The sequence below is a fragment of the Lipophrys pholis genome, assembly GCF_963383615.2.
Source record: "Lipophrys pholis genome assembly, chromosome: 6".
Lineage (NCBI taxonomy): Eukaryota > Metazoa > Chordata > Actinopteri > Blenniiformes > Blenniidae > Lipophrys > Lipophrys pholis.
The window spans coordinates 5,277,983-5,291,596 of NC_137629.1; the positions used below are offsets into that span (position 1 = coordinate 5,277,983).

General features: G+C 42.2%; 1 protein-coding gene across 1 annotated transcript in view; it reads left to right on the plus strand.

The window, feature by feature from the left end:
* enox2 (ecto-NOX disulfide-thiol exchanger 2) overlaps window positions 1-13,614 on the plus strand; it is a 195,478-nt gene that overhangs the window by 113,988 nt on the left and 67,876 nt on the right. The window contains exon 4 of the mRNA XM_080465987.1: window positions 12,224-12,355. Within this exon, the coding sequence (XP_080322113.1) occupies window positions 12,224-12,355 (132 nt within the window). The remainder of the gene's footprint in view (window positions 1-12,223; window positions 12,356-13,614) is intronic.

Genomic DNA, 13,614 nt, shown 5'->3' on the forward strand with positions numbered 1-13,614 from the left:
CATGCTTCAACGCCAGCTTTTGCTTTCACGCTGCTCAAAGTGATCAGATTTCCTATTACACATCTCCTCTCTGGATGGATGTTCTGGTAATAGTCTGTTTCTTCACATTTATGCCATTAGATCGCCGACTCACAAATCACCCTTTAATTATGTGACAGCCTGGCCAGTTTGAAAATATTTCAGCTTCATAGTCTGCCACCGACACTCATCTACCCCCTCCAGGACAGTGGAATAGGTGCTGTACATCATTTGCACATTAAAATGAGAAGCAATTTCTTTTGCTCAGTAATGAGATCCGTAGGTCTTGGTGTTTCCAACAGGGCGGCTTAAATGTGTGATAGATATTTGGAATGAAGTGCACGTCACAGACTTTGCTAAAGCTGTGGAAAGATGTTTTGCATTGAGCTTCATCCAATTTCATGTAGCGTATGACTGGTTCATTGTGCATGTTTAAATTAATAAAGCAGTAAATGACAATAGACTTATATTATATAATGCTTCAGTGATTCATTGTGCATGTTCAGATTAATAGGCCAACAAATGAGAAACGAGACACAAAGCTCCACTCCCATCCAGAATGTTTGTCTCACAAATTTTCCCAGCTGCACCACATTTCTCAACCCAGGTGTGACAGAAATACAGGACAATCATTTGTTGCGGTGTAATTGGGCAAATCCTCACCGCTGTCAGTGTGGACAGAAAGATGTCAGGCTTTCTCCACAACAGTGTTCATTAAAGAAACTTCCTGTCTCCGAGAAGTCATCATTCCCACAGATTAGGAGCAGCTGTTTTGTGACATCATTAAGATCGGCGCTGCAATCCCGTCACTCATGCAGTTGTTCTCCCTCAAGCAGCAGGATGGTTCGAGTTTTGATGATTAGAGAGATTTAGATTAATCTGTTTGTCAACCTCCGGAGTGAAACGAGAGAAATGTCCTGTCCCGAAATGAACTGCTTTTCCAAAGGAAAATAAAACCTTTTAATGCAGTTCTGGTGTTTATTCATATTCAAAACAATTGTAAAATATATGATCTGAACCGTGGTGCACAAATCCACACAAGATGAAATTTCCTCCTTCAATCGCCTTTCAGTAAATCTTTCCAATTTCCGTTGGCTTTCTTGCCTCATCTCATGCGTCATCGCTGAGGGAATATAGCTGAGGCCCTCTTTAACAATTCAAATCAACTGTCTGGAGCTCACGACGCAGGAGCCTCCGCTAGTATTCAAGACAACCTCTGTGGGGACAGCAGAAGTTTAAAAGAGGATGCACTTAATGTCAATCAATCACAGGCTACTTGTAGGTATGATCTCAAATCAACCAGAGTGCCATTTACCTTTTGTATTAAGACCCAAGTAGGCTGCCACTGTGGACGTTTATTATGATTGTGGTTTTGTAGAGCACAGGGGAAGGTGGCTTCTCTTTAGAAGGAGTGGAAAGTACCACAGTGCAGTTTGGAATAAGCCACTTGACCGACTGTAACTGGAAACGTAGACGGTGGTGTAGTCCCCAACGTTGTTGGCTCATAGACGTCGACACAGCCAATTGTGTGCCACATGTTGTGTTGCATGTAGAGATCTGAATACATTGTTCTGACGTCTATTTGTCCAAACCTTAGTGCATCGCGTCCATGAAATAACAAGAAAGAAGTGCATCGTTGACTGAAGAGCTGGCTCTACTTGTTCAATTACACATTTTGTTCCCTTCAAATAAAGAAAGGCAGGATACCACCGTCATGCCTGACCACCTCACCTAAAGACCATTGTGAGTTAGAGTTTTTGGTTTTAGCAAACATTGTTAAAACAAACCATCTAAGGAGCAGAGACCTACAGTTATTTTTAGGTTGTTTTTTTTACAGACACCTGTGTTCAGGGGGGAAAAGCTGCCATCATCACCTTCCATGATTTACACGGAGGAACTGACGAGCCTGATAGATTAGATCCAGAAATTGCTTTGTAATATTATAATTAGGATCATCTCAGGGCAAAATGTATTTGCAGATGAGGAAGCATGTTGTTTACATGGTGACAGTCATACTGGCAATTAGTGGAGGAAACGCCAACCGAATGTCTTCAATGTTGACTCAGGCTCAGAAAGAGAAAAGTCTCCTCTTGTTCTGCTTGGAAACATTTAATGCAGCTGAGCTGCGTAAGGCCCTGTTTACACGATAAGTGCAAAACTTAATTTCAGTTATTTTGACTGGTGAAAATAATCTGAATCCAGTCATTTTAGATCTCATCAAACAAACTCACATGAGCACCAACAGGTGAACAAGAGTCAAGAAGCTGTGTGCGTTTCCTCCAAACACGTCGCTCTTTTTCGACCCGTATTGTAGATTCCTAGAACATCCGCACATCACATCGTCACCCTGATAGCATTGACGTGTGTAGAAGGTACAGCTCTGTTCATCTCACCTTTACTTTCCTTTCATGCTTTTTATCTTGTGTCCCTCTTCCCCTTACCTCCAGATATCTGAGTAATCTGTTCTTGTCTGTCACTTCAGTCTGATAAGGGGAGAGCCACGCTCCTGTCCACAAGCGGATGCTCCTCCTTGACAACACTGACACGAACCGTTCCGTTTGTATAAAAATAGACCGGTAGAAATAGTGTTTGCTTACCCAAAGTTATCTGCTTATCAGCGGCGTCTTCCATAAGACTCCATCAGCTGTGATAAACACTGATGTCTGTCGTGCGTCGCAGCAGCAGTCATATGAGGTTTTGATGGCCGTGCGCCCTTCTATGTCAGCGAGTGTGGGATCTTCACTTCCCCGCTCGGTCTAATCGTGCAGAGATTTTTAAAAGACTCAACCACAGCATCCAGCCATTTCAAACCCAGTGATGAAACTCATTAAGGGAATTGAAATTAGGCGTTTAGCAGCACTTGCTGTGCAAAGCTTGTTGGAGTCATGGCAGAGCAGCTGTAATTTGTTGGTTTATTATGTCAGCAATATTATCCACTTCCTCTCAGTGTAGATGATTTCCTGGGATTAATGACTAAAAGCGGGCTTTGTCATTTCTGATGTAAATATTGTCACAACAAGCTGCGGCCGTGAGTGAATGTTGTCACTCTGCAGCATATGTACGCACAGTCAGGCTGCTGGATTAATTATGCTGCATTGCTGGAGTTAAAACTCCTGGGTCAACACATGATCGGCACTCACTTCATTGCCCTCAAGATAAATCAACATAATAATAATAAAGGTACTCAATTGAATGCTACAGAGTCCAACACATCGCTGCACCACATGCATTACTTTAATTTAAATTGATGTCCATGACTCTCAGTTGAGTGACAGTAAACCCACGAGCCTGCTTTCCTTCGTCATCTTAACACTCACGTTGTCTCTGAATCTTTAACACGTCATATGAAATCTGTTCAAATGGTGTTATAAACCATGCTGGTGGAGATCTTCTGAATAGTAGACGTGCAACTACATGATCAATTTCAAAAAGATGACTTTGGGCCTTTTGATTCATCGGTTTGACTTAGATTGCAAAGAGTTCAGCGTTTATAAGCACAAGCACATGATTGCTCTATAATAGTCATTATGCATCAGTCATTAGATATGCATGAGTGTTTTTTCGAGTTGAAGTTTCACCTCTACTGAGAATTGGGTTTAGGTTAGTTCCTCCAATCCAATTTTATAGTCAGTAATTTGATTTGACAACCTCGACTGCCACCACTTCACCGAGGCCACGCTAACCTGTTGGACACAAAGGCAACACAAATTCATTCACAGCCATAAAGTTCCAATGGATTTTTTCTTTTTTTTTCTTGCACCAGCTACTTGCTGGCAGCTTTTTTTTTTGTGCCTCACATTTTAGGACTTTAGGGAAGCTGCAGTATAGTTGGATTTTTTTCTAGGCAGCTCAGAGTTCAAACAAGGCATCCTCCTATTTGAGTTCACTGTGTAAACTGCCTGCGTTTGTCTCTCATTCACGTCTGTAAAGTAATGAAATCACTTTCAATAGCACCGTTGCAGTTCAAATAATGACATTATTACACTTCCAATTATTCAGCAGGCAGCTTCATCTTTTTAACAGTATTTGGCCTTGGTGACCTGTTTATTCCAGTCAGTCAAATGTAATATTCTTGTGGTTTGTCCTCAAACTAATCCAACAGGCAAAAGCATTGAAACAAAACAGAAGGAAATAGTAAAACAATTTAAATATGCTAAGTAACTTATTATACAATGCGTTTAAAACTGCATTCTTCATTTGAAGAGGTCATTAACGCTTCAGCATAACATAAAAAGAAATAATTTGAAAAATCAAGAAAAGTGTTTGATCAAGGAATCAAGGACTACTTTCATTACTTTGATAAAAAGATATTCACACCATAAGCTGTGAAAACAAGTCTTTTACCTTTGTACCTGAAATGATGATGTTGAGGGGGGATCTGATTGAGCTCGGGCTTGGAGGATGCTTTTCCTTTAAAAAGACTTAAAAAAATTTTTATTAAATATAAAAAATCACTTGACTCCGCTAGGGGAGGGGATGATCTGTGCTGTTCTGAGCCCCTGCTTCTCCAGAATTTCCCCTAAAAGTGATATTTGTCTTCCTGACCTCGTCTCCTTGCTGTCGCCATCGTGTTCTGCTTCATGTGGTCCGGCCGAACTGGCAGCGCTGAGTGATGCGTTCAGGTGCATCACGTAGCTCCGACCTACTGCGCTCTCTCTCCTTACGCCCGCTCACCTGTCTGCCTCCCCAACATGAAAACCGTGTTTAAAACTAGTTTTTTCTTTAAAAAAAGAAAGAAAGAAATCTAACCACATCCACAGTGTTATAGGATCTGCCACTAAATGTGGAGTTACAGACAGTTTTATACAGTTTATACAGTTTTTTTGTATAGCCCACCTGCTACTTTTCAGTAGCAGGTGGGCTATACACACACACACACACACACACACACACACACACACACACAGCCGCACTTTGAAAGACAGATTTGCGGGAATTGATGCACAATCCCACAGTGAAATTCAAGCCCTTGACAATGTGTGTGTTTGTGATTCTGTGTGTCTTTGTGATTGATGGGCAACTTGGCTGAAGTGTGAGTTACCTCTCGCTCTGTGTTGGCTCGGATTAGATCTAGATTAAAATACACACGCGTACTTCGACTTTACGGCTTTGATCATGTCTTTTTAAGCACTCGTCAAATGTGTTTTCCCTTTTAAGGTTGTCTTAGACAGGGTTCTCCATAAATGTGATACTGTAGTACCACAATGTCCAGAAATACGGTACCATGCAACTCTCATAAATCCACATTTTGTTCCTATTGGAAGGTATTCTTATCACATGCAGGATTCTAGCTACTCAACAATAACGGGCCTTGGTTACCGGGATTTTTGTTTCATGATGCTCACCCGATCTCTGTTACTGCAACACCATTCTATTGTGATGGACGGCAGATGTGGTTTAACGTCGTCTTTCTGAAATATGCAAGGACTTTCCTGAAAGAGATGATGTCTGGATGGGAACATTTGTAGCTGGAAAACGTCAGTATTTTGGTATTGATGGGTTCTTTTCAGATGAGTAAGCTGTCTCCATCATATGCTCTCATGCGACAGGCAAAGCTGGAGGCGTTTGAAGAGTCCACTACTAACAAGCTGGATAGTCCCTCTCTTCTTTAATGTGCATCACATGGTGTCCATGGTTTCCGATTTATCTGATTACAGAACAGTTTTCCCCCAGACAATAATAAACATTACAGGATAAGTGCTTCTGAGTCCATGCAGGGGATCCAGCAGAGTATCGTGGGCCTTTTTAATGCAGTTCTGCCCGACAGCCAAAAGATCACCAGCCTTGACCTTCGTCCTTTGCACACAGACCTTTTCCTAATTCTCTGAATCTTTTGATATTATCCACTAAAGGCTTTTGCAGTTTACAGTTGAGGAGCCTTTTTTTATTTGTTCAGGAATTTTTAGACTGTTTGAGGCTCTGCTTATTTTGTGTGTGTTTTTTTATTGTTTTATTGTTTGCAGTTTATTTTCTGTCTATTTATGTACAGCACTTTGGTTCTGCTGTTGTTGTTTTTCAAGTGCTTTACAAGTTGTGTTGAGAAGCTGTAACGCTCTAAAATTCTCATATTATTCCCCAGTCATGTCACTAACGTATTGTAACTGAACCGTTTGTGAAACGCTCCTGCAGTTGTTTTTGATTTGTGCAAATAACTTTTTCAGCCTTTCATGGCTTTGCTCCAACTTGTATTGCTGCCATCTAAATTAGAATAACCTATTTTTGTAATATCTATTGCAACACCTCTGTTACTGTATTTATCTTCTATTGAAACTAAAATCTGAGTTCATGAGATTTGCAAATTACATTGCAATCGGCTTTTATTTACATTTAACACAGGACTCTTTAATGAATTAGAGTTATGCAAAAAAATTTAAAAATCACAATTTACACCGAGAGTTTTTTCCACTATGATTGTCGGTGATGAAACCAAAGTTCATCAAGATTTCAAACTAAGCTGAACTCCATTCCAAAGATTTTTATAGAGTGTCTCTGCCAATAAAGTAAAAAAGTACTCTCATTAACCAATGTATTTATCAGGACATATCGAGGAGATTGAAAGAGAAATGCTCTAAGGAGGGTTTTTTTCTCCCATGAGTCTGCCGTCCTCAGGCCTCTTCTGTCATCTTTACATCTTCACTTTGTTGTCTCTTTTTCAAGTCCTGGGTGAGACGTGGTGTAGTGTAACACTCAGGGCACTCTTGACTGTGCCAGCACTAATCACCAGACCCCGACCAGTTTTATCATAATTACATGATCAAAGAAGCAGAGAGAAGGGCAGTCATACATTATTAAACAGACGCAGTGTGTGCGTGTGCACGTTCGGCACGTAAGTAATGGGGGGAAAAAATAGTGATCTTTATGAGCACATTCATCTATTTTGAGGAGGCTTTCATAATTCATTAGAGATAAAGTTGTACAAATTGTCCTCCAAACAAGGTTTCACACTACCGCATGCATCCTAATGGGTTCTTCTGTTTTCATCATGATGTCTCCTTTCCAAATGTACCGGAAGCGAAGCGGTCTTTTGACCTACCTCCCATACTCTGAAACACACATGGAGAAACATACACACACAACCGCATGCAGGAGAAGATTAAGGCCAAAGAGGCACGCATGCTCTCCGAGCGATTGTGCTCTCCAGGCATTTTTATTTCTCTTTTCATGCATAAATGTGGACACCCCTCACATACCTTCAACTGGAACAATGTCAAGCTCTCTTCCAATATCAAGTCTTAGCACCAAAGAGTCAGAATATAGTCTGCAAAAAACTCTCTGGGTATTATTCTTTCTTTTAGTCGAAGCACTGGTATTGAAATTTAATTTCACTCGTCTGTCAGCTCAACCACTTTGTGCTCAGCGATGGCATTATACTATGCATAATTGTAGGTTTTTGCAGTTTCTTCTTCTCAGTAATGACTATCATCAGCCCACTTTATTCAGTGGTACAATGGTCGATGTTCAATTCACGGCAGCTGACATTTTTACTCCACTCTTTCTATCATTTTGTCCTGTCAGCATCACATCTGTCATTTAAAAAGGACTTATTCCCTCTCTTTTAATTTCTGTCCCTCATCTTTTTAACTCCCACTTGGGTTTGCTCTCTGGGGGCTGTAATAAACCTGTAGTTAGCTGTTAAAACCATGTGCATTTTGGACTAAATTGCCCTCAGCGTCTACCATCCTGCTGTTGGGGCTTACGGCCAATGGGCCTTTAAATGACTTAATTTCCTATCCGCCTCCTGGGGGAGCTTTTAGGGAAGCTAAAAGCTGGTCACAGCCTGCGGAGAGTTAGTATCAGGAAAGCCTTGGGCTGGATGGACCCCAGCTTAATCAAATTCATTATTGCTTTATTGCCGTGGGCAATGCCCAGATTACAGAAATGTATCATGATAATGTCTGTAAAGTTGCATATCGCCGTTACTTTCTCTGACATGAACTCTTACACTTCTGATACTTCTGACTCTTATCAATTTCACTTTCTTTATAACTGTGTAATATTCAGTGAAAGAAAGAGAGAATTTGTTGAAATCTTGATAGTTTAAGGTTGTTTTTCTTTTAGACGCTAACCTCAATAAATGTTGTCTTCAGCTTTCATGTCGCCATCTTCTTCTTCTTGTCCTTCCCATTGATGCTAATGTTTTATCTTTATTATTATTAGCCTGGCCTTCTGTCACGTTTAAAGACAGTGACAGTATTATCCCATGAAAAGAGATCATTGGAGCTGCATTTAAATCCATCCATGCTTAACTGGACTTACGTCTTAAAAGACCATCCTGGAGAGGTCGGCCTTTAGATGTCTGTTTCATGATTAGATTGGTGGGTTTATATAATTAGATGTGGCATTTCAATGAGTTCAATCTAACTTGAGCCAACAGCTGAAGATAATCTGGCATTGTCGTCCTCTTTCTTCTTCTTCTTTATAATTTTATTTCCTCCCTTTAATCACTATTGATTGTCACTTTGATCATTTGGCCTCGAAGTAAATGCTTAAATTCTGAGATTCCATTAGGTGATTTTAATTCTGCGCAGACAAATGGCTTCAAACGACCAAAGCAAAGTGCTCTAATCTATATTTTCTTTCTTGAAAATATATACTCACATTGATTCCTGTATTTGAGGTCATGTCCCGGGCTGTCGGGACTCCTCTACGGCAAGGTGAACTTAGTGTGTATCAGGACCTGGCTGTATGTTTGCACATATGTGCGTATGACTGATTGCTATTCCTCCTTCGACTCCATATATTGACACGAGGGTGCAGGAAGGGTTCCTTTAAGTGGAGCCAAGGCCGACTCTTGCCCTCAAGGTCACTGGGCCGCACCAAAATCAAAACCCTCTGTGGGTGACGTACTGAGGCGCAAGCCTGAAAGGAGTAATTGATTTATGGAGAAAAGTGTTTGTGTGTGCGAGTGTTGGGAAGCATGAAACCATGGACAGCAGGCCAAAGGAAGGGTCGATGCAGCAGGGCAACAGACCAACAGGAACAGTTTTGAATGATGAATAGAAAAACGAACCGGTCCAGTGGCAAAGACGGATGTACTTTAGGGTTTGTGATTCAAATACAGGCTATTTTCAGTAGGGCCGTGACCGCGAGGCCTCGGTGGAGGAGTCAACTCCACATGCTCAGAGTGCACCTTTAACGTCCGTGACCCAGCCAGTCAAACGTGTGTGAGCAACACAATCAATAGGTTTTCTGTCGTCTGGTGAGGAGCAGAGATGAATTCTGCTCAAATGTCTGACCTTTGCAATGATTCCCTCCAGATACAGCTTCCGTTGTTTTTTCATTTTTTAATTTGTGGATCAAATGGAAGGAGAAGTGGTCATACAGATTGACTCACTTTAATTTATCAAATGGAAAAGAAAAGAAAAGCCCCCCCCTTCACCTTAACAGTGTTATGTCTTTCTTCTGATTATTCCAGCTCTGGGAAATTTGTGTCCCAGTCCTTTTGATGTGGCATTTCCTATTTTTTTTCGGCCATGTTTTCACTGACAACCTGGTCAGGTTTCGTTGGCTGTGTTCAGAGTTAAAGGGCAATAAACCCACAAAATCCAGAAATGCTTGGATATATAATCTTAAACTGCTCTCCAACTAGAATAATCACCTGAGATTATGATGGTCTGTGATCACGGTCACTGTAACCTCCCAAACTTGTTATTAACTAAATATCTAAATATCTCAGGAACATCTTGTAGAGTTTCGCAGTCAATTTACTCTCATTCAAGTGTGAACTAATGTGTTTTCAGTGGCCAAAGATGAAGGTTACCGTGACCTCATATTGCCACCATTCAACCAATTTTGATATTGCTGTTTTGGAGAAGCTGCAGAGTGATTTTTGTAGGTCCTGGTTTTATCTAGTTTTGTTTCAAACTGGCTTTTAATGGTGGATGGATGGATGGATGGATGGATGGATGGATGGATGGATGGATGGATGGATGATATTCAGACTAGTGCTTAGAGCAGGGTTCCCCAATTGCGGGCCTCGAGGGCCGGTGTCCTGTTCGTTTTAGCTCTCCCAGCTTCAGGACACCTCAATCTGACGTTGATGTCAGTGTCAAGCTTGTAAAAAAGCCAAGTAACGAGGCCTTATTGCATTCAGGTGTGTTGCAACTGGGAGAAACCTAAAACATGCAGGACACCGGCCCTCGAGGCCTGGAATTGGGGAGCACATTTAACACAACAGCCAAGGTTGACCAAAGGGCTTCACAGTTAAAAAATATTATCAGTGAGTAAAAAACAGGGTAAAAACAATTCCACAATATTACAGTCCTCAATTAGTGTTAAACACCAGCGAGTACATATGTGTCTTGAGTCGACACTTGAAGGACTCGAGAGACGAGTGGAAAGAGGCAAACGATTCCACAGATGGGCTGCAGCCACGGAGAAGGCACGGTCACCTCTATTTCTTAGTCTGGATCTTGGAACATCAACAACCATCTGATTTGCTGACCTCAATGATAAAACGGAAGTATGAACGTATTTAAGACCAGATAGATAGGAAGGTGCCAACCCATTTAATACCTTAAAGACCAATAAGAAAATCTTAAAAACAATTGTAAAAGAGACAGGAAGCCAGTGGCATGAGGCTAAAACTGGAGTGATGTGCTCTCGTTTCTTTGTCCCTGTTTGAAGAGCAAACTTGTCCTGTATTTGATTTTCTTCTTCTTTTGTCTTATATGCTGCAATATTAACTTTCATTGCTTGTGTCAATTCCCAGACTGTGGGGGGGCTTTTTAATAGCATCAGAAACACTGCTGTTTTCTCCCGAGTTTGGCCTCTTGTTATTTTTATGAGCCTAGTATAAGGATTGAGTCAGATTGAGGGCATCACCTGTCCAACCCTCACCGTGTGTGTTCATTGGTACTGCAGGAACAATGGTTAATGTAGTGTAAACTGTTAGACAGCCACTATTTAAAAAAAGCTGACCACCACTCGTCTTCGCTTCCATTTCAACTCCTCCAGACTGTTCCCAGTTAATAGGGTTGTGTTAGTTAACAGTGTGCGTCAGCAGCATTATCACAGCCACACGCACACAGTGGATTTTGTCAAGCTGCTCTATGGCAGCGACAGCAGACAGCTCTGAAATTAGTCGCTCAAGAGAGGGAGGCAAAGAAGCAAACAGCATTATTACACATTGCCAGCAGTGTCAGAACACCAGGAATACAAATATAGTGGTTGTTGTGCACACAGACGCACACGTACCACACGCGGAGCTCCACAGTGGGCTTTGCTGCAGACCCTCTGAGGTGTGAAGTGTGTGCAAGGTGCAGCACTTCTCATTATGAGCGGCGGTGTTGGCTTTGGCATCAGGAGAGGCGAGGGCAGCTTGGCTCAGCCAGCAGTCACAGCAATTTACAGGTCTGTCAGAGAGAAAGAGGTCGACCAGAGGAGAGAATTAAAATGCATTTAAAGCTGTGATATGGACTGCAGATGGGGAAAATGAGCCGTCGGTTGATTTATGATGTGCTCCTGCTAACGTTACTGCAGGGTTTCTGTTATAGGAACCTAAATATGTTTGCTGTATTATGCAACACTTGGCACCAAACCCTGAGTCGGGGGAAGTCGGTACGGGATGATGTGTGCACACTCTGTCGAGCTCAGTTGGACATTTTTCTAAGTTTTCCAAGGTTTAGTCGCGGGCTGCCTGACAAATGCCTGATAGCATCAGGATTTGTGCTGAGCGCCGTGCTAATCTTGTTTTATGCTTGATTATTTTCTTTGGTTTGCAAATGAAAGCTCTGATCTTTCACTGAGTTACTCATTGGTCTACACATGTAGGTTTATGGACCCCCCCCCCCCTCATTTTGCTGTTCTTGGCAGTTCCCTGCTGCACAGCACCATTTCCACTAAACGAGTCCGGGTCACTCACACAGAAAGTGTCAAAAGGCCATGATGTTGGACCTTAGTGTCGAGAACGAAGAAACAGCAGCCAGGGTGAATTATTGTCAGTGACAGCGCTGCTCACTGCGCTGGGAGAACGAAGGCAGGGTCACGGTGGTCTCCCCTCTCCCCTCAGACCGAACACAAGCATCAAGTAACCATTTGTTGAAAGGAGACGACAGGAGACGCTCTGACAACAGCCCACTCTTAATCTCTTTGCCGCAACGTGATTCCTCCTCTGTCATGACCCATATGTTATGATGACTTTAAAGGTCAGTGCAATGATACACACTCTTCTCACTGTCTTTTTTGTGTGTGTGTCTTTCCTCAGAGGGCATATGTAACATGACAATGGACTCTAACTCGATGACAATGCCAATGTCCGATCCCAACGCCTGGGCAACCGCAATGAACAACCTGGGAATGCCTCCAATGCCAATGACTGGACAGCCACTCATGCCAGGTACTAAACTTTTCTTTTTTCATTTTCTACACTATCAAACTCCACCAAGGTGTTTTTGGACAACATATCAATTCTTGGGCTCAGAGTTCAGACAGTTTGTGATGTGATTGCAGACAAAACTAAAGTCAGCCAAACTGATGCTTCCTCTTGCTGCACGAGTGGGACCAGGCACATTGTCCAGTATACAGTCCAGTGAGACTTGACTTAGTCCACGAATTACACACGAGGTGAGACTGTGAATGGGCGCCTCTGTCAGCAAGTTGAAAGCAAGTTAAAGTTGCAATGCCTTGGGAAGGCTCTGCAGCAAGAATGGGCTAATTAGTCTGTGTTTTGTTTTTTATAATGCCTGTACGCTGTTTCCATGACAACTTGGACTGCTCTTCTCAGGAGTTTATCGTGTTACAGTGATAAGTTTGTCGTTTCCATAGGTACATTTTCAAGAGGTTGTCTATTCGTTCATGCACCATCTGCACCACCTTATCACAGCTGATAAACGTAAGGTACTGGGCCTGATCCCAGCTGACTATGGGTACACATTCACATTTACAATAACTTTAAGATTAACTCCTTGTTTAACCTGAAGCTAAAGTTTTTGCACTGAACACACAAAGAACATGCAAACTCACAAAGAAAGGGCCTCTAACCAGACTTTAACTGTGGGGCGACACAGCTAACCAGTACCTAACTGCAGCTCCAACAAAAATAGAATTTCAAGTTTGTAACACAAATTTCCATCCATATGCCCATTTTGTTTGTCTTGATCAAAATGAGGGTCACAGGGCGGTGGATCAAATCCAAGCTCCTCGTCTGGTGGTGGGAGAAAGACGAGAAGCTCAGATTTGAACATCTTAGCCACTTACGAGGAGAGAGATAATCATAAACACAAACCAACGTTCATACTGAATGGAGACAATCTTACCTGCAGATTGCTGTGATTGGACGCACTGGTCGTTTGAAACAAGTACGCTGAAATAAACAGGATGAGTTGAGTTGAGTCATGGAGAGCTGGGATTCTGAGCTGGTGATCAGTCTTAGGATGGCATACTCAGACAGGCCGATGTCTGGCTCTGCCGAACAGGCCAATGTGACTCAGTCCAGCTGGGATCAGTTAACAAAGCAGCAGGATTTTGTTTTCAACCTCCAAGGGCTGTTTAGGAAACACCAGTATATTTCTCTGCAGTCAGTTATGCCTCCATGGCTTCCTTTTTCTGCCCCTTTCAGTAACTTCTCACTTCCTCCAGCCTCGCTGGCTGTCATGT